At 40.5% G+C, this 25,952-nt stretch overlaps 1 protein-coding gene and 1 long non-coding RNA gene across 3 annotated transcripts in view; one reads left to right on the top strand and one right to left on the bottom strand.

Moving 5' to 3' along the window:
* Positions 1–596: 596 nt before the first annotated feature.
* rai2 (retinoic acid induced 2) lies at positions 597–18,591 on the bottom strand. 2 transcript variants are annotated; one of them, XM_086281891.1, is made up of 2 exons: positions 18,432–18,591; positions 597–5,628 (listed from the first exon to the last, which is right to left on the bottom strand). In XM_086281891.1, the coding sequence occupies exon 2, from the start codon at positions 5,558–5,560 to the stop codon at positions 3,947–3,949; it is 1,614 nt and encodes a 537-aa protein (XP_086138017.1). In that variant the 5' UTR covers positions 5,561–5,628; positions 18,432–18,591; the 3' UTR covers positions 597–3,946. The 2 variants fall into 2 exon arrangements, with proteins under 2 accessions (XP_086138017.1, XP_086138018.1); XM_086281892.1 differs by lacking the exon at positions 18,432–18,591 and adding an exon at positions 15,148–15,280.
* A 6,815-nt stretch (positions 18,592–25,406) lies between these two features.
* LOC147301264 (uncharacterized) overlaps positions 25,407–25,952 on the top strand; it is a 71,309-nt gene continuing 70,763 nt past the window's right edge. Inside the window, exon 1 of the long non-coding RNA XR_015127094.1 lies at positions 25,407–25,489. This is a non-coding gene — a long non-coding RNA (uncharacterized LOC147301264). The remainder of the gene's footprint in view (positions 25,490–25,952) is intronic.

The raw sequence follows: 25,952 nt of genomic DNA, 5'->3' as shown, positions 1-25,952 counted from the left end.
ATAAAGAAATGTAAAAAAAAAAAAAAAATACTATTAGCTAAGAGCAATAATTAACAGTTAAATAAATTACATTCTTCAAGCAAACTTCACTACTGGCTAAAAAAAAAAAAATTAAATTAAAAAAAATTATTGCACTAAATATAAAAAATATAGCCATAAAAGTAAAAGTTGTGACAGTTTATTAGCCGCTAACTTTAACTGGTGAACATAAATTTTAAAGTTCAAATGAAAACATTTGAATATGAGAGATTACGGTGAAGGGGCTCTCAGATCCATCTGACAGGACTTTGGCAGTAGATCAGATAAAAATGGGGGATCCACAACTGTAGACCGTAACTGACATTTGATAGGATTAAAACCCAGTCTGAGACCAAATCATTTTGATTCAAACCACATGTACAAAGAGCAAGGATAAAGCAATAACAAACTCATTGAATTAAATATTTAAACATCTTTGTTTGTACACTTACCAGTTACCTTCTCCATCTGCATGACAGAATGTGTTGTCCTCCGATATCAAACCATTTCCACCAAGAAACCACAAACCTTTTAGACTGCAACTTCTTTTAAAAAAAACAGAAAACTCAGGCAAACGATTCAGAATTGAAGATTTTAGTTCACTTCCATATAAAAAAGTACACATACTGTACAGTAAGCAAACATTTATCTCCCACCACATTTCAAATGATGACCTTTTAATAAATCTGCTGTCAGAAGCAAAAAGGTACTTCGGCTGTATTACAATATCAATTCACTCTTTACCTCCTAACTGATCACTCATTATATAAACACGCTGTATAAATAAAAGTTGCACAAGTAATAAATTAGAGATGTTACTATATAACTAGAGTGATCAGGTCAAACTACTAAACCAAAGAGCTCTGTTTAAAGGACTGCAGGCATGAGTTAAGATGTGCTGAGACTGCTAAAGTACGCAGATATAAATAAGAAACTGGTTTCCAAAAAAAAAAAAAAAAAAAAAAGGAAGGAGAGCATCAAGATTTTTTCCATCTCTGTTCAACTAGACAGTCTGCATATGGCTGTTATTAATTCTTGGCCTGTAATTCACAGATTTACACAACTCTTGCAATCAAAAGAGGGGCAATGCAGTTTGGGGAGAATAATAGGTAGGACAGCCTCTAACTATGACAAAGTGCACTCAACATATGATCCACATTCACAACTCTGGGACAGAAAATTACCATGCTCAAAAAAACAATTAAAAAAAACAACAACAAAAAAAGACACTTAAACCACTTGGAACAGATGTTTACACGATTGAAAATGGGTGGATTTTCATCAATACTGGTTCTAATAAACTAATCACACAGTTAACACATACACAAACAGAATTCTCTCTCACTGAAGCCAAGAAATTGGTCATTATTTCTTCTTAACGGCAGCTTTTCCCTACAGTTTCAGCTCTGCTTCACAGCTGATTTAATCAATAGCAAACCTCCCCTCAGATTCACTTAAAGGGGACCTATTCTCCTCATTTCCAGCTACATGGTTTTAAAAGCAACTTTGCATAATTCACAGCTCAAAATAATCCTGATGTATCTTATACTCTGCCTTGGTGGAGCTCCTGCAGTTTATCCACTGGCTGAAACAAGCAAGCTGTATCATCAAACACTGCAGTTCCTAAACTGGCCATTTGAGGCTCTCTCCATAACTGAGTCAGTCTCCACAGACTGTTAAAATGCCCAACTATACAGCAGAAATAAACACGTTTACATAGTTGTACACAAAGCAGTTTTGGTCTCTTTAGCCAGCTTCCACCTTCATAACAACTGTGCCTTTTCATAGCGATCTTGACGTCCCCCATTGGCTTCTAGGCTCCATATTTAGAAACTTTAACATTACCCACGTTTGGCCACAACCATGTTACATTTTTCAACCAGAAGAACAAGCTGTAAATTTAAGATTTAAGCCTAGGGAGATGATTGGAGACAGCTTCAAGTGAACAATAGAGCAACTGCACTGTCTTTACACTTTCAGCTAATTCCTGCTAATTAGCAGATATAGCTAACGTTACCTAATATTTTAGAGCTCCACCCTCTCACCTGAAAATATTAAAATGTGGCTCCACAAAAATGAAAATGATTGTAGCCAAAATACTCAAGTGAAGGCATCAAAATGTAGATGTCACTGTCATGGTGGCTAAGTCCATTTTTCATATACAAGCTGTGTCCCAAAACCTAGGCCACATCCTTCGGAGACCGCATTTGTAGACCAATTATGTCAAAGCCAGGTGACAAAGGCTGTCCCAATTCGAAGGCTGCTCCAAATGCAGTCCTTCATTCCCCCCGAATGTGAAGGATGGGTCGGGTGTATCCTTCGTGGCCCAACCTATCCCAGAATTCATAGCGCGGCCCAGCCAATTCCAGTTTCCAACAATGGCGGCAGCTGCTTAGTTTTAATATGACTCCTATTACTCTTTCTGGGTCACAAAATAAACTTTTAACATATTTTCAGGTGAGAATGTAGCTGTGTAAACGTCAAATATCTGCTCGGTTTATCAAAATATCACATATTTGCAAAAGTGCTCTGACGTTTTCACAGAAGTCTGTTACCCACCAGCTCGATAGCTAGCCGGGGATCAGCTAGGCTCGCTAGAGCCGGTGAGAACAGCAAACTCCCGGTACATCATTTTCGGACCTCCTGCGGTCTTTTGTTACTAAGATTATGATATGCAAGACACTTAGATAACATAAAAAAAATGTATTGTTTGGCTTTTTTCTGTTTTATTAGTTTGAGTAAATCGGTTTGGCTGAGATTAAAGTTATAGTTCTCACACAGCTGAATAAACATCAAACAGAAAACTGATTAAACAGAAGTGTTAGATGGTAGAGCCTCGCACTTCCGGCCTTCAAAGGAACCGGCACACGTAGACCACGAAGGCCGGGTCCCCCGAATGGAACACAGCTACATTCTACAGAAATGCCTCTCTTTACTTTCTTCTGATTGGCTGCTCCTTGGAGACGAAGTTTGAACAGTAAGTGTGCCTGAGATGAAACAAAACAAAAGCTGAAATCGAGCTTTGAGTCTGAAGCTTGAGTTTTTGGGTTTCAGGATTACTTGTACATACACTGACCTCATCAATGAGCATCAGCCATTGTAACAATATTCATATGATAGGAAACAAGGAAAAGTAGACTAGGTCCCCTTTAATAAGTGGAAACAGCAGGGAGTTACAGTGCTTTAAACACTTGCTGCTTTGGCTAATTTAGCCATCAACAATAATAGCTCTTTTAGTAGTTTCCTCATTTTTGGATAGAAAGGTCAGTTTAAACATGAAAGTAATTAAGAAGCTTCTTTTATTCCCTATTGTTGTTAAAATAAGAACAAATTTTGCTGTGATCAGTGGCTGCTGCCAACATTCATTTAATGAAACTGTGGCTCAGGCCTCGCCAAGTCATTATGAGCCTGTCATGCTAAATCCCAACCAATCAGGAAAGAATGAATCGCTCCAGTGAGCTACTGATGACCATGTGAATTTCCACTGATGGGACATGTTTTAACAGCCTCAGTCACGTCCTGCAGTACACGCTCTTCAGTGCACCAAAATATAAAACATAATACATGTGGAAACAAACCATAAACCCAAACGGAGGAATCGAACTTGTGTCTTTGCTGTTACCATGAATCACAGACATCTCTGACTCACAGAGAGCATACTAAGCTGCCGTACACTGAAACATTTATGGTTTAGTAAAACACTGTAGAGACTAGTGCATCATAAAAGAAAAACTCAGAAGAAACCGTTTGTGTAACTACTGTGTCACATTGTCAGAGCCCCGCTTTTAAAGCCAGACTCTGAGTTTTGGTTGGACACAAGCGTTTCAATTTGATTACAGAATGTCCCACATGTGTTTTATGTTATACTCTCTGGAGGGATTACCAGAAAACTAGTCCACAGATTAGTCTCCCTCCCCAGTGAGCGAGCTCACTTCCTGGGGAGCAGCGCTGCCAGTCTCTGCTTCTTAATGGGAAGGAAGTGGATCTCCTGTGAGCTGACCTTCTTCAGTTTGATAGCTCTGCTTTTAGAGACCTTTTTAAGAGGGTTGTTGGGGTCGTGCTGCTCCCCGTGGGATCCCGACGGCACACCGTAGAGCTGCTGCAGAGCTGCCCCCTGGCTGCCATCCCGTTTTATGGAGAAGTTTTTGGTTGAGACTCCTGAAAGGCCTTTTATCTTTCCGCAGAGGATGGCGGGGATTGCGTCTTTCACTGAGACAATGACCTTGGCTGTCTGCGAGGTGCTCACTATCTCGAGGTTTCCAGCACCGCTAAGAGACGCCTCCTGACTCAAAGAACTAGACCCAGCAGCACTGCTGTCAACCAACCACTTATGCTGCCGGCTGAACTCCAGCGATGCCAGACTGCCGAGGAGTTTGGAATCGACGCCCAGAGACAAAGATGTGCCGCTGCCATCCGGGCCGGACTGTGAGGCTCCTTCTCTGTCTGACTGAGCACACTTTTTCCTCACACCAGGAACTGACAAATCCAGCACACTGTCCTGCTGTGGACTGGGATATTCCTGTTTTGGTTCAATTGGACATGGCCTGACAGAAAGGTCCAGAGCTTGTCCTTCCTCTAGAGGAAGTGAGGATGGGGATGCATTTTGTGGCTGGAACGGAGGCATGCATTTCCTTGAAGACTGCGAGGGGGAGGTAGTATCTTTTGGCGAAGTCTGAGTGCTTTTACTCACAGTGCAAACTGGTTTTGGCATGTTACCCTTTGAGTCCTCGGTCTGAGGGACAGGGATGGGGAGAGGGACTGGCAGAGGCACAGGCAGAGGAATGATGACCGGGTATGGGACTAAGAGTGTCGCAGGAGGGACCAGAGGGGCCAGAGGGGAGGTGTAGGGAGGGGTGAGGGGAGGAAGGGGGAAGAAGGGAGAGCCTGGAGACTGACAGCTTGATGAACTCCCCTGGGAAGGGAAGAGGTCCTGCAAGATGGCAGCAAAAGCTGGATTCTGCAGGAGAGAGAGCAAGTTAGCCTCCTGCGTCTGTCCTGTGGACTTCTGATCAACAGCTGGAGGTAAACCAAACGTCAAAGGACTCTGTAACAGCACGTTGTTCTGGAGCTGTGCACAGTTGGTGGTCTGAGGGATTACAGAAGGACTCATGTGCTGAATCACCTGCTGATCCAAGACCAGGGGCAGTGAAACTGGGCTTTGGCTCGTTATCAAGTACGGTGCTGCCCCCATCTGTCCGAGCTGAGGCCCGGCTGCTCCGGCCATCTGGAGGTGAATGGGCAGCATGAGCGGGCTCTCACCCAGACAAACTGGGTGGAGTACAGTGGTAGCCACTTTAAGAGCCACACCTCCTGGAGGTTCAGCAGTGGGACTCACCACTGGGGGTGCAGGAGTGTCTGTCAGGTTCGAGAGGCCTCCTTTAGTCAGTCCTGTCATATTAGCATCACAGGAATCAGCAGGAGTGAGTGGATTTACTCCATCTTCCACTTTGCTGGAGACCTCTCCTCCTCCTCCCGCCTCAGAGTTGCACACTTCAGTCTGTGGCTGGGTCATGGTTACAGACTTGTCATCGTTACCCTCCATGATTCAGCCTGAATATCAATCTTCATGAAGTCAGTGACGGGTTTCGTCCATTATTCTTGTAAGAAGCCCTGAAACACATAGAGCAGAAGGTTTGACGGTAAGCCCCACTTTAAAAATAAAAAGTGAAAAATCTTAAAACATATATACACAATGAGTAAAGCAGGGGCCCCAATACTGTGCTAATATGAAGAACTAAGTTCAGATATGCTTAGGGATTGTTATTTCCATATACAACTACACAACAATAAAATGCTAATTCTATATATTAAAATCTTCTTTTTTTAAACTCTTCCATCTATTTATGGAGCTGCTAAATAGGGGGAATTTTTCCAATGTGATTCAGACTGTGACCGATAGCTGACAACATAACAAAGTGGAAAATTTTTCATTTTTTTAATTTGAGAAAACTACAACTAAGCAGCAGTGCAAACCAAAAGGGGAAGCCAAGAGTCTTCAGTTTGTGCGTGGCGTCTTCCACGCTTGCTAATGCTAGCAAACGAGCTACAGAGACACTCTGAAACCAAACAAGCCATTCCTGCAGTGTTTCCCACATTCAGACTTCAATTGGGTGAGCTGCTCAGATATATTAAGAGACCACATCTGTGATAGGTCTGTTTTAACAGTGTTATTTTACTACCAAACACAGTATATTGATTAGCACAATGCTAATACCTCCAGGAAAGAAAAAAACCAATAGCATATTGTAACTATCTTGGTTATTGTGCTATAAAAGGCTAGTATTCTGGCAATGCAGTTTTGCATTTTCAAAGCTCTAACAATCCATGTACGGACTTCATCTCTCTTCATCTTCCTGTTTTTCGTAGAAGTAACTGCTGTTAAAGATTTATTAGCTCCAAGTCAAACACGGTGAGCTCAGTTTCACTGCTGATGACAGAGTAATGCAGACAAACCAGAATAAATGCAAACAATGAGGTCGCCCTTTACGACTGGGATTCAATACAGGACTACAAATATAAACACTATGAATATAAAAACGTAATTTTTATTTGTTTAAATATTGTTCTCGCAAGTCTTGGCAATTAGACTGTTTAGTTTTTGTCCCCTAGGTGATATCAACAGAGTCATTTTAGCCTTCAAAACAAGGTTAGAGTCAGAGTCCTCAAAGATTATGACACACAGCTCACAGTTAAAGGCAGCCAAAGTGTACGATTACCCATTGTAGCATTTTTTTTAAATTTATTTATTTTGAAAATGATCCCAGATAGTCCTGCTGATCTTAAGTTCAGTGCTCACAAACTAACCTAGACATTCCTGTTCTCGGCTGTTAACAAATATCTAAGATTCAGTTATGTGAATATAATATTTATATTTTAAAAAAAACTGTAAAAAAAAAATTGTAAATTATGGGAGAAAAAAAATGTAATAATCAGCAATACCCTACCAGCTGACTACATTGCCAGACTGATATTTCGGCAGTCCTCGCCATTATTCAGCTGCTTCCTCAGAGAGAGGTGAAGATCGCCAACCACCACTGATTCGGATTAATAAAGTTTCATGAAATGAAATGAGATCAGACTCCATCTCCACCGTCTGGAGCTGCGAATCCTTGTTCTGCTCACCAAGACCACAGAGCAGAACAACGACTGCCGTCGCTAATGCTGATACAAGACAGAGAAAGCAGACTTCATCCACAGGATGGGAGACTCCGAGGAGAAGCAACAGCTGGCTGTGTCCCCTCAATCATTTATTCCATGTGTAAAACTGTTTTTAACTATATATAGTTTTTACTTTCTATATATACTTTATTTATCCCCAAAGCTGGGAAATGCTTGTTACAGCAGCCAAAACAATGAAAACCACCTACAACAACATGATTTAAATAAAGTAGAATAACTCAATATTATAATCATCTTCTTCTTTCAGTTGCTTCCTGTAGGAGTCGCCACAGCAGATCATCCGCCTCCATCTCACCCCATCCCGAGCATCCTCCGCCAGGCCTCTGCATGTTCTCCTTCGCTACATCCATGAAGCTCCTCCGAGGTCTTTTCCTCCTGCCTGGGAGCTCCATTTTTAACATCCTTTGTTCAATATCCACTGTCCCTCCTCTGCACATCTCCAAATCATCTCAACCTTGCCTCTCTCTACCTTTTTAAACTTTGAACAGCTTAAAATAATGCATGACGAAAACAGCTCAACCTGGTAAATAATACACAAAAATAAAGGAGTATTCCTATTACAATCTTTAATGGCATAGGAAAATTATGTGATCTTTATTTGTTTGTTTTTTTTAAAAAACCCTATATTAATCTTTAACCTCTTTTTGCATGAGAATGAGCCATTGATTATTGTCCAGTATTAACCCCCTAAGACCTGAACTCTTCCCCAGCATGCATTTTTAATTTCTCTTTGATATTTGGGCATGTTGGGGCCCAATGAATGTAAAAACAAAGAATTACCAGATTTTTTTTTCCTTATTTTTGTTTTTATGAAAAATCAAGAGCCACATATGAGGATATTCGTTTAAAATTTTGATAGAACAGTAGCAGTATAATGTCCTCGTACGTGGATATCAGGCCCTTGCAGAGCAAAATTGAGTATTTTGGTCTAAATAACCCAAAATGTGATGTCCACATATGTGGATGCCAGGTCCTAGGAGGTTAAATCAATGTGTGATACGGGAAGTCTTACAACATCTCATCTTATGTGGAGACGGGTTATTCATTGAATAACTTGGGAAATGTTTAACACTCCACACTGAAAATATCTTATTGTAACCCTGTGTACACACACATTCCTCTCTGCTGTGTGTTTGATTAAAGTCTGAGCCGTGAAGGATTTCCATTTTATATTTGCCCATCTATACATCCCTCATCTCTGCAGAGGTCCAAGACCACCAAGATACAATATTGACGCAGAAAGATCAAACAGGAACTCAGCATGTTTGATCAACTACACATCTCAGTCTCTATCCATCATCCGACATCACACATGCTTTTGTGCTTTTATAACCGTACTGTGTCGGCTTTCCTATCACTACATGATACCTCTGCACAACACATGTCCTGCCTGCACTGGATGTCAACCCCCATCCGTCCACAGTGATAAAACGTCTCCTGGGTGCATCTCGTGTCAGTGAGGTCAATTATTCATACGGCTGGGAGCGAGCGGGATAATGTTCAGGTACTGGAGAAAAAGGTAAACATTAAATACCCTGAAAAAAAACTACAAAGTGTATGCTTTAACCTTTAAAGTTAAAAAACTCAATTAAATGCACGCATGCAGTTCTGATTTTCTGGCAGGAGCATGACACTTTTTCTTCCTCTCCGGGTGGCTTTTATGTGGTGTTGGGTTGCCACAATGAGCAGCGAGGAGAAGCTCTCTCTCTCTCTCTCTCCCTCCAGGCTGGTTTTATATTATTCTGCGAAGCATAGACGGGATATTGTAATAAGGCTCTGATGGATTACATGGCCAGGCGGCTGGCTGATAATCTTGTCACTGGTTCGTGCACAGGAAAGGTCTGGGAAGTGTGTGCACCTTGGGAACTGTAAAACAGACCTAACCATACTCTAGAAGAACTGAGTAAAAGCCTTTGTAGACTCGCAGTTTTTCAGACAATGCACCCTTTAAAGACAAAGAAATTTCCAAGAGCTTCCTAAAGATCCTAACGCATGATTAACTGTGAGCTTTGTGTCATGTGTTTGAGTCCATATTTAATACTAGTGTTTTATAACTAGACAAAAATAGAATTTTAGGTTTTTTAAAATGATAAAAATTCAAATTTTCCCTCCTGTATGAAGCTGCAATCAACATACAAGATCAGCTGTGCAAATTTGTTGTAACTAATAACTTAATCTGCTTAATTTCACACATTGTAAAGCCATCCAGGTCAAACTCTACCATTTCATGGGCTGCGTGTTTGATACCATAGTACGATACTGTTATTGTCTTTTAGACATTATGCTTTTATGTTTTTTAAATAAACTTAAAACTATAAATAAACTTGAGAAGCAAAAAAAAATGTAGCAATCACATAACTATGTTGGTGGAGGAGATGCTGATGAACCAGGAGATGACCTTTCTCATTCAAAGTCATGACTTTACAGACTAGGGAAAAATGGATTTGGACAAATGGAGTATTTATTTGGTGGAACAAAACACAGCATAAAAGAAAGTAAAGCCAACACCAAGTGCTTTAATTTTTTGGTCCTTTCACAAACCACCAGGGGGCGATACCTGTGTTTAATAAAGACTTCCAGTCCTAAAGCAATCTATGGGAAAACAGCCCTCTGTCTTGACCTCTGCAAATACTTTCCTGATGAGTTTACAGGATCAATCTCTAGGTCCTGTCAAACTGAATGACACATTAAGTTTATTTAGTAATTTCTGGTCACTAAAGTGTCCGAAATAAGAATTACCCAGCATACATTCAGTTTCAAAACACCAACACCGACGGCAAAAATGCTCGTCCTCCTTTTAGCGTCTACGGTTTGGAATCTGCGACCACATGAGCGTGACTGTTTGGTATGTGGTAAAAGTGAGTAGCTCTTTCTTACCTGCTATTTCCAGCTAGCATGTATATTATACATACCACATGGTTTTCCTTTGAATTCTATCTGAATTACGCTGCTGCAGTAAATCTACGTCGAGCCTACAATGTAGCCTAAGCAACAACAGCATCATGTAGTTATATTCTAGGCAGTTGCACGTCAGGTTACAGGGTAAAGTTTCAGAAAGATACATTGTAGCCACAACACGAACACTGATTTAACACTAAATTATAAATCTGCCCTAATCTGCTAAAAAGGGACAACCATAACCGTAACTAAGACTAACCTTAGTCACTGAGAGTATGTCATTTTTATTACATTGTTCTGTTATGGTTATCAGACACATTTATGAATCAGAGCTCGGACTGAATAGTAAATTCAGATCTATTCTATTTTTCCACTATTTGGATGCTGCGGTCTCACTTGCATTCCAGGAAGCTCGGGGCAAGACATTTCCTGTGTGATAACGCGGTCATGAGGTCCGTGACACGATAATGCCTCCCTGACCATTATGAAAGGAGTCATTCTTAGTTGAAGCGCCGCTGCTGTCAGAGACTCCAATGAGTTAGCCTGACTGTGCACAAAATGAGGAAATTCCCCCAAATAATAAGCTTAATTGTCTCTTTTTACTCGGCTGCCATCGGGATATGGACTCACTTTATTTTAAGGGAGGAAATCACCCACCCCAAAAAAAAAAGAAAAAAGAAAAACAAAAGCAGGATTTACTCTGAGCCATCGACATCAGCAGTAATCGCCACTTGGGTGACATACAGTCAGCCTGCAGTGGTGTTCACTCCAACTTCGCTTGAATCATGTGATAAAAAGTAAAACTGTGCAGATGAGCAGGAGGAGGAAGTTTAACCAGCAGAGTGAACCAAAGTACACACAGATCATGTTCACCATTGTTGTTTTTCCCAGCTACATTATCTGACTCAGTGACTCTGCTTTGTCTCTGTGTTATCACAGATAGGGAAGGTCAAAGTAAGATCTCGTAATAATAAGGCTCAATAAAAAACTGATCCCTGCTGACATGCAACAGAAGGGTTCCTCCACCATTAAAACAAAAGAAAAAGAGAAGTTTGAAGTATTGTGCATTGATGCAGTTCAGGGTTTTGGATTCAGTGCCTGAACGGTAACAGTAATGAACACAGAAAGAGCTTCCTCATCAGGCTAGGACCCTATACCACGAAACGAGTATAACATACCCAGCATATCTTTCCATTAGCCTAACACTGACAGTCAGGATAAACAGTCACATGAAGCTGGCTATCAATTCGTGAAGTTAACCCAGGGTTTCACTGAAGATGCACGTACAATATATGATGTCTGCATGTACAGTATAGGTGTCATATTTTACGATCATACAGTAATTGTGGAAAAATAACATTGTTTGCTGCCAAGAAAAAAAGAAAACGAGGAACAAATTTGCATCTAAGAATCTATATTTCTGTAAATACAAAGACATTAGATGCAACTGAAAAATTGAGACCCTCCTCCCCTCCCTGTAGCTCAGAGGAAAGGATGTTACTCCGTTTTCAAAGTATCAAATTGTTGGTCTGCATCAAGCAAAGAAAACTACTAAGGACAGGTTGAGTTGAGAACTGTGCAATGCATTATTAAACCTGGAAGGACAGTGATGAATCATCATCTTCAAAAAGAAATGTGGTTGAGAAAATAATCCTGGATGATTGTGATCAGTGTTCACTTATACATCTGAAACTCACTTTGACTATTTAACATGCATAAGAACACAACGTGAAGAGGAACTCGAGGATTTGGGACTAAACAGCCGTGTTGCCTCAAGAAAACCACTTATCAGTGAGGCTAATTAGAAGTAGAGGCTTAGATTTCTCATGGGTCTTAAAGATCAGACTGTGGAGCAACGGAAAAAGGTCATGTGGTCTGATGAGTCCAGATTAATCCTGTTCCAGAATGATGGATGCATCAGGGTAAGAAGATGAACTGATGCACCCATCACGCCTACTATAAAACCAGCGTTACGATCTAAAGATGCTTCAGTTGGTCAGGTCGAGGAGACTCGAGACAGATGGAGGATGAAGAAAAGAAAGCAGAGAAGCTCCAAACTGACCGAAATTTAAGTCGTTTCTGCTGGTGAGAAACGCAAAACTTGTTTTCTGTTACACTGTGGGCGAGTCTCAGCTCAGGCTCCGCCCACATGCAGCATCAAGGAAGCAGGTGAGGTTATTCAAGGTTAACGGGGGTTTACCTGGAGACAGAATCATTTGTGTGCCAGAGTTTGCAAGAATATGGCGTTCGTTTTAAAACAAAAACACCAAGGAGCTATTTAAAAACAGCAATAATTAAATTACACTCCATCTAACCGAACATCCGAAGATTTAAGCACCGGCTCGACAGCCTCAAATTTAACTTTGAAGTTGAGTTAAACAGAATCTAATAGTAGTTTCAGTTTTTGATTCTATGGTTAATTGAATTTGTTTTATTCCTTTTTTAGGATGACAGTAGAGTCATAAAAACAAACAAAGCCACCAAAACAGAGACAGAAATGAGAGAAATGCTGGAGCTGGAGAAGAACAACAAAGGAAAAACACATTCTGAGGTAAGAATGGGACCGTATATGACCCATAGTTAAAGTCCCACAAAGTATAAATCCTCCCTGTGGGAAGCATTCAAGGGGGAATCCCCCCCCCACACACACACACACAATTTTTAAATATAAATTTCAGGCCCTGGAACTATTCAGCAAACATTAAATCACTTTTAAACAGCTTTTGATGCTTTTCCCCCAAGAAAAGTGAATCTCTCCGGAGTTTAGACTCTGTGTTAGATAAATCGAGAAATTTGAAGATGTTATTTTGATCCAAGGCACACTCATTGAATTTATCGTTTAGTTTTGATTAGATAACGATACCTTGGCTGTTTGCTAAAATCAAGTCCCAGTCTGGTCCTCATGTTAAGTTAATAAGGCGCATTTCTCACTGCGAGGAAAAGACTGGGAATCATTTTACGTGTAAGGAAACATCAGGCTCAACTTAAACTTCTCTCCTAACTTTGTACATTAAAATTTCACAAACGAATGCATCCGGCATATAAATGTATTTCATTTGTAATCTAATAAGATAACAAATGACAGCCGGATAAAAATAATGCAATTTACCTAAACTACTCTGATTTTGTCTGAATGCTAGCATCTTTACTGCCTACTGTTCTCAGTGCGAGTACACATCACATAGACAGTGGAGCCGACGAGTTTATTAAATTTAACAGTAATCGATAAAAGCTTTCAAACAGATATTAGACTGAATATAACAGAAGGGAGAGCGAGTAACAGAAGAAGCATTGTTATCCCAGCGTTTTGGTCATATCAACTTATGAAATACCTCCAAACTGCTGCTTTTTTGCTGTTATCTTCCCCCCAGCAATGCTATAAACCATATGCCATGAAAACAGTCTTTCTTGGACTGCTGTTGGTGACGCTAGTCCTCTTTCTGCTCTCCAGTGTAGCAGCACTGTACCAGCTGTCCACCAGCTACAGGTTCTTGCTAAAGTGACCCTCCAGCTCACTACTACTACAGCGCACTACTGTGGTTAGCTGCAGTCCAACACGGCAAAGTTGGACACTGGGCAGGATGAGATCCTCTCTGAAAGCATCTGAATAATGTCAAAGATATCCATGGACAGTATAAAAGTTGGATGTACCCTCTATGGCATCACCTGCCAGTTAGTGAAGTTAAGAAATGAGCTAAACATTTTAGCATCGCCACTTTGGTGTTCTGAGAATGGACACCAAATGCTAACTGAACACGCCTTTATGACTAAAATGATGACAATACAGGGAAATGATTGCAAAACCCCGAGTCACACAGGCCTACATACCAGTCAGTGAGCCAGTTGCTAGGAAAAAACATGTATTTCCCAACTCGCTGGTAAAGACCTCCTTCGAATATTTTGGTGGCCAGCACATTGCTGCACTCGCAGCTTAAATGGAAGTGGCGGACATTGCCCAGCAGCTCTCCAAGCTGAAGAGAAACTGTAAAAAGTGCACTGAACTGTAAACGGGATCCATTAGCCTTCAAAGTAAAGGGTGTACTTTTGGAAATGTGTTGGTTCCAGCACTGACGCAAAGCTTTTATTATGGAGGCAAAGCTTATCCATTTCCAGTGTGTGTCCCACTTTTTCGAGTTTTACTACTGCTTAGCTGGTAGTTGGTGAGTATTTGCTGACAAAGATGAAAAGCTATAGTTAACAATGGGAACCAGCAAGGAACCAAAGCAATCACCAATAGGTTTTTGGCATAGCAATTTTTTTGCAAATGATTTCACCCAACATAAGCCAGCGGCCTCCAGGAAACACTGCTAGCCAGTCAGGAAATACACATTTTTCCCATAAAAACCAGCGGTTGACTCATTGACAAATCTTAGGTATGTATGACGTCATGCAAGAAACCTCAATAAGACAGGAAGTTTTTTTTAACAACTGCCACCCCTTGCTAGTCATTAAGAAGAATGCAGGTTTAAGGCACATGGCACTTGTTTCACTTTTCAGACGTGGAAGCTACAGCCACCTTCTAGATGGTGGGGCAGGTTGCTACTAAACTTTCAAAATAAGAGCCACAGGATGTAAACTGATCACAGCTGATACCATTGTCTCAGATGGATTTAAAATAAAAATAATAAAATGCTGAAACGAGACCTAAAATGTTTCTCAGCTGCCGACCCAAGTAAAATGTAAAATCCATAACACATTTTCTCTACTAAAGACATCTATATATCTATAAATTACTTCAACTTATTAACTAATTATTTAACTTTAACTAATTATAAGTTAAAGTAATTTCACAAAACCCGTGGACTTGTGGTGTAACAAGAGGAAAAACAAAAAAACAAAATACAACCAGCTCCTCTGGCTACATCCAACACCTCATAAACAGGACAGGACAAAGCTTATTTCCAATCTTAGCTTAATGTCCTAGCTCGCTAACAGAATCTGCAGTCCCACGTGATAACAGAGTTTGTAGCTTAAGCTATTAAAAACAGCTCCAGGATAATGAAATTTTCCTGATATATGAGCTAATGTAGGAAACATGCAGCACAAACAAACCTGTAACCATGTCTGAATGAGTGCAGAGTATGTTTTCTTCACACCGATAAGACCAGCGGCACATTTAAATCTCACACGTCATCTGGGAGAGGTCTGTGTTCACCAGCCAGTAACAGCTAATTGAGTAAATAGGAGACCCAACTGAGAGAGCCAAATAAGATCCCTCCCCTGTCCCCGTTACTGTAATGATTTCCACATTTCCTCTCTGTGTTTTCCCCTTGCTCATTGGTGGAACGTATACCGTAGTAAGTCAACAGCAGAGAGAAAAACAACAACGCCTCGCCTTCAAACTGCATTAAGCTGCACTGCAGTCGACATACATTACAGGGACTATTTTCTCTTTTTACCTCCTCGTTGTGGGCTTGATTTAGCTTTTAGACCAGAGGACACGAAAGCACCGGGGATGGATAGAGCACGGCTGATGATCTAAAAGGTCATCGCTCTCAACACCCCTCCGCTCCAGTGGCCAATTACATCTCATTAGAGAGACACACAGAAGCCTCATCACGATGCAGACTGCTTTCACATCAGTGCAGCTCATCTTTTATTCAGCGGGTGGTCCGCCAGCTGATCCCCTAAATGCCACAATCAGTCAAATTTCACAATAACAATAATTTAGCACTGGAATACTCATTGTGATGATCACTGTGTCACATTTTTAACCAGTGTGCCAGTGAGAAATCCAGGTTAGATGGCGATTATTTAGCGATTCAACTACATTAAAATACATTTACAGCGAGAATCTGCACCTCGGGTCAGTAATTATTATGCATGGGTGGGTCACAAATGGCTTTTTTTTAGTAATCACCGCCATTTGAACATGCAGATAAACATAAGGTCTGTCTGAAACGCAATGAATATATAAAACTCTAAGCATGTAAAGTGTGACCTTCTTCAGTAATATCTTCATTCAGGCTAAAACAAGGTTTATGACTGTGTAAGAAGTGCACAGATTAATTAAGTACAGCTAACACGTACGCTTTAGTATTTGTTTATTTAGTACAACACTCATCAATGTTCTTGCAATTTAAAGGAAACCGTACAAAAAAACCCCAACAGAACAGCTTCTATCTACTTAATGGACCAAAATTGGTGCAAAGTCTTCCACGTGTTCACTTGAGTCAAGGTCCGAAGACTGAAATGAGTCACATCATTTTCATGTTCATCTAAGTCATTGAGTGAGGAGATTTTTACGTTCTAAAGGACTGTGACATGGGAACAGCTGGGTCAGTTCCCTTATGCCTCTTTTCTACTAGCACCTACTTGGGTCCGCTCTACTTGACTTCACTTGGGTCTCATTTGTTTTCCATTACAATTGAGTACCAACTCAATGTGGGCGGGGATGTTATAGCAAGGAGGTCTGAAAGTCCTGCGACACATTTTCAGCTCGACTCAGCTGGCTTGGAACAAGTAGGAACCAAGTAGGTCCTAAAAAAATACCTGATACCTAATGGAGTACCCTAAAAACAGAATAGAGTTGAGTCAGTGCTGATGGAAGAGAGGCTATAATGTTCTGTGTAACGTTTACACGGCACTAATTTGCATGTATGCATCTTTGTCTGTGTGATGCACCCAAGCAATTTATCAATGTGTCTTGCTAACTAAGTCCAAGAATACACAGGGAGGATTTCAGAAGTTATTATTTTGAAAACTAACTCAATTCTTTTTTTTAAGTGCTCAATGGACACAAAAACTTCACCATTTACAAATAATAATAATAATTATAATAATAATAAAAACGCTCAAAATACTCAGTATTGTTTTGTCCTGGAAAGCTTTTTTTTTCTGGCTGTGCCTGAGCACCCTGACCATGCCCCATGGGCAGAAAGCTGGGCAGCAGATGCTCTGATCCTGGGCCTGGCTGCAGGAGAGGGCTCAATTTTCCCACTACCTAGCAAGGTTACTGAGCTCCAGATCTTGGGGTTTGCTGAATGAAGGGGAAGATTCTAAACTCAATGTCAAAAAGAGCCACATGAGGTAGTTCGGGCATGTGGTTGGGAAGTCTCCTGGGCACCTCCCTCATACATCTCAGTAGAAGGAAATGGAAAGTGTGGCTGGGGAGAAGGATGAGAAACCACCTGCCACTGCGACTGGCCTTTGGATAAGCAGAGGACAATGGATGAATGGACCAACGATGGAGTGCGGGCATGGCTGATGCTTCTGCTCATCTCATGAAAGCACCAGACAAACGTCATGCTAATGTCACAGACACGTCACATGTCTCAGCACAACCACATGATTGACTCAAATATCAATTTTGCTGATTTTATTCACGATGTGTTGGTCCCATCTTTACACAGTGTATAACTGAGAACTTCATCCTTTGGTATGAATCCAGAACAAAAACACATGATGCTCAAAATGGCAAATTTGGGGCTTCAAAGTGTCCATGAACCAATTAGTGATGTCACTGTGGCTGTATCCATCTTTTATACACAGACTGGACCCTCAGTCTTTATAACAGCAGGGGTCAAAGGTTCATATTTTTCCTTTAATTTGACACTTGTTTCCACATGAAATATACTGCATCTGCAAGTCTCGTTTTCCTTTCACACAAGCTGGACATTATAAACAAGAAATTACACAAGAAAGAGCAGAAATTGGAGACCGTGTTGAGTGTTTTCCTCCCGGGTGAGCTCATATCTGCAGGAGCTGTTTTCTTGTACCACTTCTAAGTAAATGCCCAGGCTATTGCAAAAGACCTTGGGTATGACACTGCCGGGTTCATCTGAGGATATTTTCCTGCCTTCCTTCCACATTTCTGTGTCCCTGCACCCAGCGTCGCCGTGCTCCCACAAAAATATGCACGGTATTATGAGCCCAGTCCCTGGTGTGTCCGGTGCCCGCAGCCAGCCGCCGACGGCTCGCCTTGAAAAGCGAGGAGGCTGCGCGCACATCCCCGCACATCTCGCGCAACAACACGAAAGCCCCGCTGACATTAAAGCCGCAACCGGGGCAGGGACAGAGGGCTCCTGGAGCTCAGTAATAACCTGTTATCACCCTCAGCTGGCGTAAATTTAACGCGCTGTCAGACGCGATACAAGCTAGCTGCTGCGCAATCGCCAGGGAAATTAGGAAAAACGCCTTGTTACGTTTTAAAACCGAGACCCCGACACTCCTGGAATAATTCACATTTACTCTACGTGATGAGGTTGAAACGAATTATACGCTTCAGCGACGTAAAGACCAGAAAACCGGTGGTTGACCCTGCCTCATCTCCGGTCCTTTAATGTATTTCGTGCAGAAAATAAAGCCGCTCTGCGACAAACGCCAGTGTTTCTTACCTTTGAAGTGTCCGCGGCTGTTTTATTGAGCCACTCTCTCCTAATTAACGATGACCGAGCTCCGTGAGACTTAGAAATAAATAGATACGGGTGCCATTTATCTCTTCATTGCGGTCCCGTCGTAGCGACTCCAGACGGAGAGCTGCGCACGCAGCATCGTCAGCGGGTCTCTCCTCCCCCCTCTCCTCCCCCACCACTAGCAGGGACAAAAAAGCGAATCAAGCAAACAAACAAACAAATCAATACTTAAAGTAAAAAACAACAACCCGTAAAATAATAATAAATAATTAACTTATAATTAACTCATTATTAATCATTCGTACTAATAAACATCCTAATCTTTTATGTTTGAGTATTAGGTAATGGTAAAAATGAATGGAATAAATACTAAATATAACAAATAAATACATGAATTCATAAATTAATGTAATGTTTATGTTTTATGCTTAAATATTGTGTTCCTGTAATTTTACAGATAAAACAAAGATAAAATAAATAATATTACTTTTTTTTTTTTCATTATTAAAATTACAATTATGTGTCCTAACAGTTACAAAAAAAAAATATAGAAAAATTCTTCCAGTTTTACACAGTATAAGTTTGTCTAGACATGTTTGTCTTGGTGAAAGTGTGAAATTTTCTGATAATTTCCTAACATTTTCTAATAAATCTTCTCTAATTTAATACTTATTTATAAGGATCAGTGCATATGCTTATATTGTAACAGACAAGCCCAGATAGGCACCTTTTCATCTGTGCTAATGGTGCTCAAAACAAAGAACAACAACCAAAACAATATATTGAAAAATGATACTAGGTTAGTACACTCCCAATTAAATGAATCCACTTTAGTTTTTACTGGAAAATTCTGGGGACCTTGCAGGAAATTTAGGCGAGTACATGTCTGATAATATACAGAGAGCACTGTTTATAATAATCTAATTTTTTAATAACAAGGCAAGAAAAACAGCAAATACAGACATGACTGAATGTGTGGTACCTTGATCATAAACGTACAATGTACCATGGCTTGTACATGAACCCACACAATCTTCCCATAGATACAATTTAGGAGCCAAATAGGAACAGCAGCATGTTTTCTGAGTGCTGACAGGCTTGTGTTTTATCCTTTCTTTTAGCTCCAGACAGTATTCGCCTGCTGACTGGCTGATGACAGAATCAGAGGAGAATGGAGTTTGGCAGCTGTAGATGAGTCTGGTAGTGACAGGCCTGGATGAACAGGATCCCCTGGGTCTCCATATCAGTCCCAGCCAGCCTCGGGCTCTGCCTTAGGGCCCCAGGGCCTCTCATTGTTCCGCAGGGATGTTGTTTAATGCACTTTAATGAGCCTCACAATGTACCCTGGTGGCATGATGGTGACTTTGGTGTGGTTACCTCCTCGATGTGCCCTCTCCCCCCTTCTGTCTGCAGTCAGTGTTACTCACATGAGATGAATGTGTTGTTCACATGCTGTAGCTCTCCTATCAGTACCAAAGCTGGAACAATGAATATAAGAGAGTTCGCCATCTGAAGGAAACATCTTTGGGGTATTTTTCTTCAAGTTTCTGTGTAGATCATACTAGAAAAATATGCCTCAACATACCTCATTACAAGTATACACAATTATAATCCCAAACAAAGGCTGGATATGTTTTTAAAAATTATCTGCCTACATTGGTTGCAGTTATATACATACTATATAACTACAAGTCGTGTGCTGTCCAAGCGCTGATTGCGAACAAGGCATTTTCTCCATTATGACAGTTTTCACATATTTCGCAGAGCAACAAAAGGACTTAAAACAAAGACTGTGAAGGGATATGACATGCTAATAACTGCAGCTAAGGTCTGAGTGAAAGCAGCCAAGCTCTTTACTTTCGCCAAGCTATTGGTGCCCCATCTAGAGTTAAAATGAATTTATGATACTGCGTTTGTGTCTGTTTGTATAGGTATTTGGTTATGCAGACTGTAGGATAATGGGTCTGCAACAAATACAGACGTGCAACCCTAAAAAATAGGGTGTAGCTGGATGCTGAAGATGTTATGCTTAGGCAGAACACTGATTGGTTGAAAGGTTGGTTTGGAGAAGAAAGCGTCAGTGAAAAACAACAATTGTTACAGATCAAGAAAAAAAGCACAAGCTGACGCTGGTGAGATTAGATGATTTCATTTGACTGCAAGAAAGTTCTCCAGGGCAGAGTCTAAAGGAAAGCACTGACAGCAGCACAAACACAGACAGGAGTACTCAGCATTGCTGGGTACTGCATATATTTTGACTGCAAAGTAGGTTTTGAAGTCTTGTCATAGAACCAAAGCACAGTCATGCCACTCCCTTTAGGGTTAGGATTAGCATAGATTTTGAGTTCCGGATTAGCTAAAATATGCTTTTCTCGAGCTACTGAGGCAGTGCAGTATACGGCACTTCCAAGTTACCATAAAATTGAAGATTGATCATATGTAGAATAAACGATGGATGTAGCTTCCAGGTACAAATAGACAACGTCATGTCCAGTTTCCAGACACAAAGGTTGTAAAACCCCTCGACTCGAGATTTCATAACAAGACTTCACTAACCACTGGGTGACATCATGGCAGCTATGTCCATCTTTTACAGTGTCTATGCACTAGATGCATTCAGATGTAATGCACAAAGAGGCTGCATGAAAATAATCATCTATATAACATGTAAATGCTTCTGTGGAAAAGTTATGCAAACCTGACTGCTTTATGAACCAGGTTTATGAGGAAGATAAAATTTAAAACTACTGGCAGCTGCTTACAGCATACATTTGCACAGTTGGTGCTTCAGTTCCTATCTGACGACACCTTTACAGAGACAGATATCTTTTTTACAGCAGGGTATTTACACAAATACTGCTGCACGATAAAACTACAAATATCTATTATGTAAATCTCAAAAAGTCAGTTTAAAATAATATATTTGTGTTAAATGAATAAAAAAAATGCCTTCCTTTTACAATAAACTATTAGGCCAGGGGCTTCCTTATTTGTCTATTAATGTCTGAATCTTCACACAGTCTCTTACATTTGCAGTGAGCTGTAAATGCGTGTATGTTCTTTTGGAGGTCTTTGCTTGCCTTTGTCCTCTCTCTTCATAATTAAACAAAGATTTAAAAAAAAAAAAAAGCATTCTGGGCTGGCATTTTCTTTTTGAGCCGTGTACAGTGCTTACTGTACTGTCTGTAGAACCAGAGGGCAAATAATGACACAAAGCCTGATGTTCAGCATAAAGACAGTGAGAGATCTCAGACTTTAGTCAGACATAAAAGCTCGAAGGTCAGTTCCTCATGGAAAGATGCTGTCTAACCAAAAAAATTGTCTTATTCTGCTCACGCTATTCAGTGACATTGTGACACATCCCACACATTTCCCTTGAGAACAAAAATACTCGATTTCTCCCCACACCAGTCACGCCAAGCCATCATGTCTCCAGCGTTAATCGAGGTCTTGGTCAGCATGCCCTTTGATGGGCACCCAAACAGTCCAAGGCTTTGTTTACCTTTTAAAAAAAAAAAAAAAATCCTTCACTCACAATCTCAGCTCAGCTGACGCGCAGTGACCGAGAACAAGTCGTTTTTGTCCGTCACGGGCCCGTCTGACATTAGCCAGAGCAACAAAGGAACTTAAAGCTCTGAGTGTGGAGCTGGCTCATGACCATGGAAGTGACAAAACATATGGAGATATGGCCTGTTAGGAACTGCAGCTAAGAGCTGAATCTGTCATACATAGGGAAACATGTGCAGACCCATTCAGATGTTTAAAATAATCACAGATGGGACACAAAGAGGCCTACGTGAAATTTACACTCAATTTGCATTGAATTACCCAGAGAACATCCTGCTGTGGACTCAGATGAAGAACTCCCTCTAGTGTTCATCTCAAATAAACCCCTAGAATGCACTATTCACACAGTCCAGACCACACCTGACACAGGTCATGATGAGAGTAGAAATGGAGATAAAGACACCTGCAGGCTAGGCACTTGGTTATTCATCTTGAAAGGCCTATGGTCACTTATCTGGGTATTTCTTTTAAGAATTACATAAATTAGCTTTGATTTAATTCTGTCTATAGAATCAAAAGTCAAATCTGATTAGAATAAATCAGATTAGACTTGACACATGAATGAACTTAACATAGTGGAGCTGACACAAGAGGATAAGACAGGGAACACTGAGGGAACAAATTAGACTCCAAAATAAGATTAAATTATAACAAGCCATCCATCTATCAGTCTGACAGCTGGGATAGAGCCTATCCCAGCTGTCAGAGGCCAACACCCACGACAGGTCACCAGTCTATCGCAGGGCTAACACAGAAGGACAACCAACAGGGAAAGCAAACAACCCAAAAGGTTCAAAAATCAAAATCAGAATTAGGATCACGACAAATCTGTGCTGCTTTATTATTTAGTATGCAATGAAATAAAGCCACTATTCCATTCTTGTCATCAGTTTCACTTTCCCACGCCATAATACTCAGTCTCGTCATCGACATCCAATTCAATTCAATTTTATTTATATAGCACCAAATCACAACAACAGTTGACTCAAGGCGCTTTATATTGTAAGGTAGACCCTACAATAATACATACAGAGAAAATCCCAATAATCATATGGCCGCCTATGAGCAAGCACTTCGGCGACAGTGGGAAGGAAAAACTCCCTTTTACAGGAAGAAACCTCCGGCAGAACCAGGCTCAGGGAGGAGTGGCCATCTGGTGCGACCGGTTGGGGTGAGAGAAGGAAGACAGGATGAAAGACATGCTGTGGAAATGCTCTGCTCCAATAAGATTCTTTCCCACTTTCTAGAAACCAATCAGCTTCAGTTTTATGTATATTAAATGTATGTTGTTGTTATTCTGCTTTTCAGACTCCCATTCCTGCTCCACCTCCAGGTCTTCAGATCTCTGCCTGCTTTACCACCTCTACAGCCAGCTTCTAGACGCCAGGGATTCAGTCCGATTCCTATTTTGAAAAGGACAGTAGTGCATTATTTCTTGATATATCACAACAACACTGATATCAGTTTATTTTTTAATGTTTTAACTGTCCGTATCATCTGAAACTATTTTTTTCTCATTCTTCAAATTGTGTAAGAAGCTCTGATCAGATCCTTTTTACTGGCAATTCAAAGGAAGCTGGAAAAAGCTCCCTCTTACTGAAATAAGCTGCTTTTAAATATGATCTCCCTGTCATCACTTTTCTTTTTCAAGCATGCTTTATCATTTTGCTTCCTTTATTTCTTATTCATTAATTCATTTAATAGATTTGTAAAATTTATTGCTATGTCAAAGGCTGATTTTTTTCCCTTTATCTTGTTTTGAGATGTTTTGCATTGTTCTTTAAAAAACGATGATATGCTTAAAGAGGTTTATCCTGAGATATACAGTAGTGTGCAAAACCCTTGAGCCAACCTTCATTTCTTTATATTTTGCTTCTAAGGATAGAGATTTTCTTTTATTTATTTATTTTTAAAAAGGTCTACTTCTCTGGGATTGCTGAAAGTCTTTACAGGTCATTCTTTGAACATTGGCTCCATTCTCCACTCATTTTCAGTACACTTCTTGCACTTGACCAGTTTCAGACTCTATGAATAATTTAAGCATAAAAATGACATCAAGTAGTATGTTTTTAAACAATTTGAGGAAATTGGACAAGTGATGCTCCAAATAAGTGTCCGACCTAAAAAGCTATATACAGCACATGAACACTATCTGAAAGTCGTGTCTGTAAGATTTTTTTTTTTAAATCTAGAAAAGACGTGAGAGATGCATCTGGCCCTTCAGTGAATCCATCTGCTCACTGAAGACTCATCAGAAATGGTTTCAGCAAAAGAACTAAACTGAAACTTTGTGGCACTATGTCCTATGGAGTGATGAACCCAGATTTCAGCAATCTGGTTCAAAGATATCAGGAAAGAGGCTGGAGCCTATCCCTACAACCTGGACAGGTCACCAGTCTGTCACAGGGCAAACACATAGACACAGACAACCATTTGCATGTCTTTGGACTGTGGGAGGAAGCCAGAGTACCCAGAGAGAACCCACGCAAACATGGGGAGAACATGTAAACTCCACATAGAAAGACCTTGGCCTGATGGTGGAATTGAACTCAGGACCTTCTTGCTGTGAGGCAACAATGCTAACAGTGCCCTGTGCACCGTTCTATATGTAAAACCTGGAGGCAAATATGTAAAATATAGCCTTGTCATTCTTTTAGACCTCATGAAGTCTAGAAGTTGGCACATTTACTGGACATGCAAAAAAATGTCCTGAGGGTAGATGAGAAAGTGGGGAGAAAGTAATGATGGGTGACAGAAAATGGTCTGAGGAGACCTTCAGCCCTGGATCTAAAGCCTTCAGAACATGGCTTACCTGCTGAAACAGGTGAGCTCATATTGGTGCCCAACATTGCAGTTAAGAAGCAAAGGCAAACATAGCAAAAAACATAAAGTATAGAAGCTTCAAGTCATCTAAAATATGCATTTGGTTTTAAAAGCCAAACATGTGTTTTGGATATGAAGACAGTTAGACACTGTTATAGTCAAACTCTGCAGTGCTTTTTTACTTTTATAACAAAATGTATTTGTCTTCACTTCAACTAGATAAAAAGCCATTTGTCCTACATAGGTGTTATGAACTGTCAGATACACTGAAGGCATTTCAAAAACACTTTGAGTGGGTCTGATGGCAGATGGCAACTAATCTCAGAGCTGTGAAAGAAAATCCCATGGCAGCTTGTCTAACATGCTAGTCTCCCAACAGTTTCCCTGAAAGACCAGAGATTTGTCCACAATTACCATAAAAGTGTAAATGTAACCGGGTCATAAATTATATTTTGTTATAATTACACAAAATGTGTTCTAAACCCTACACTGTTCCTGGTATAACTGACTTTTAGGACCTCCAAGCCTGTAGTTATCTTCATTATCAGTTAGAACCCCTCCCCATCCTGTTCTTCTTCTATGGTGCAACCCTATAAATTTGGGGTACCTGTTTGGCCTCTCCCTTTTTCTACAATTCCCCTGTGAAAGAGGTAGGCATAATGTTTTTCCAACATTAATTATACCTTTATCTACCCTGATGTTTCTGAGTGTGTTTTAAGTTCATTTTTGTCATAATTATGCCTGTCTTTACTGCATGCTGTGAATATGCGGTATGTGTGTGCTGCGTATGTGTATAGGCACTGTTAATGCTAGCATGAACAGATACGTCTTGCTAGCTTGGAAGTTGTGGCTTGAGCTAACTTTCATCCCAACTGTTTATATTTGGCTATAGAAGCACGCAAGTTATTTACTAGGAGGTCTTTCTTTTTACCTTTCATTGTCAGGCACCACGTAGATTTACATAAACAACCAGCTGCAGGTCTCATAGCTCACCCACCTTAAGGCTTTACTGATGGTACATGGGCATAACCATCATAGACTGGTAATTCCAGTAGAATCAGAAGCAAGCTTGGGGCCACAGATGGCAGTAATTTAAAAGACGGATGTAAGCAG

This window comes from Aulonocara sp. 'chitande type north' Nkhata Bay, linkage group LG23 (assembly GCF_057382095.1).
Source record: "Aulonocara sp. 'chitande type north' Nkhata Bay isolate Kocher_YH1m ecotype deep benthic linkage group LG23, A_spYH_male_GT1.1, whole genome shotgun sequence".
In the NCBI taxonomy this organism is placed as follows: domain Eukaryota; kingdom Metazoa; phylum Chordata; class Actinopteri; order Cichliformes; family Cichlidae; genus Aulonocara; species Aulonocara sp. 'chitande type north' Nkhata Bay.
This window is presented reverse-complemented; position numbering and strand designations above follow the sequence as displayed.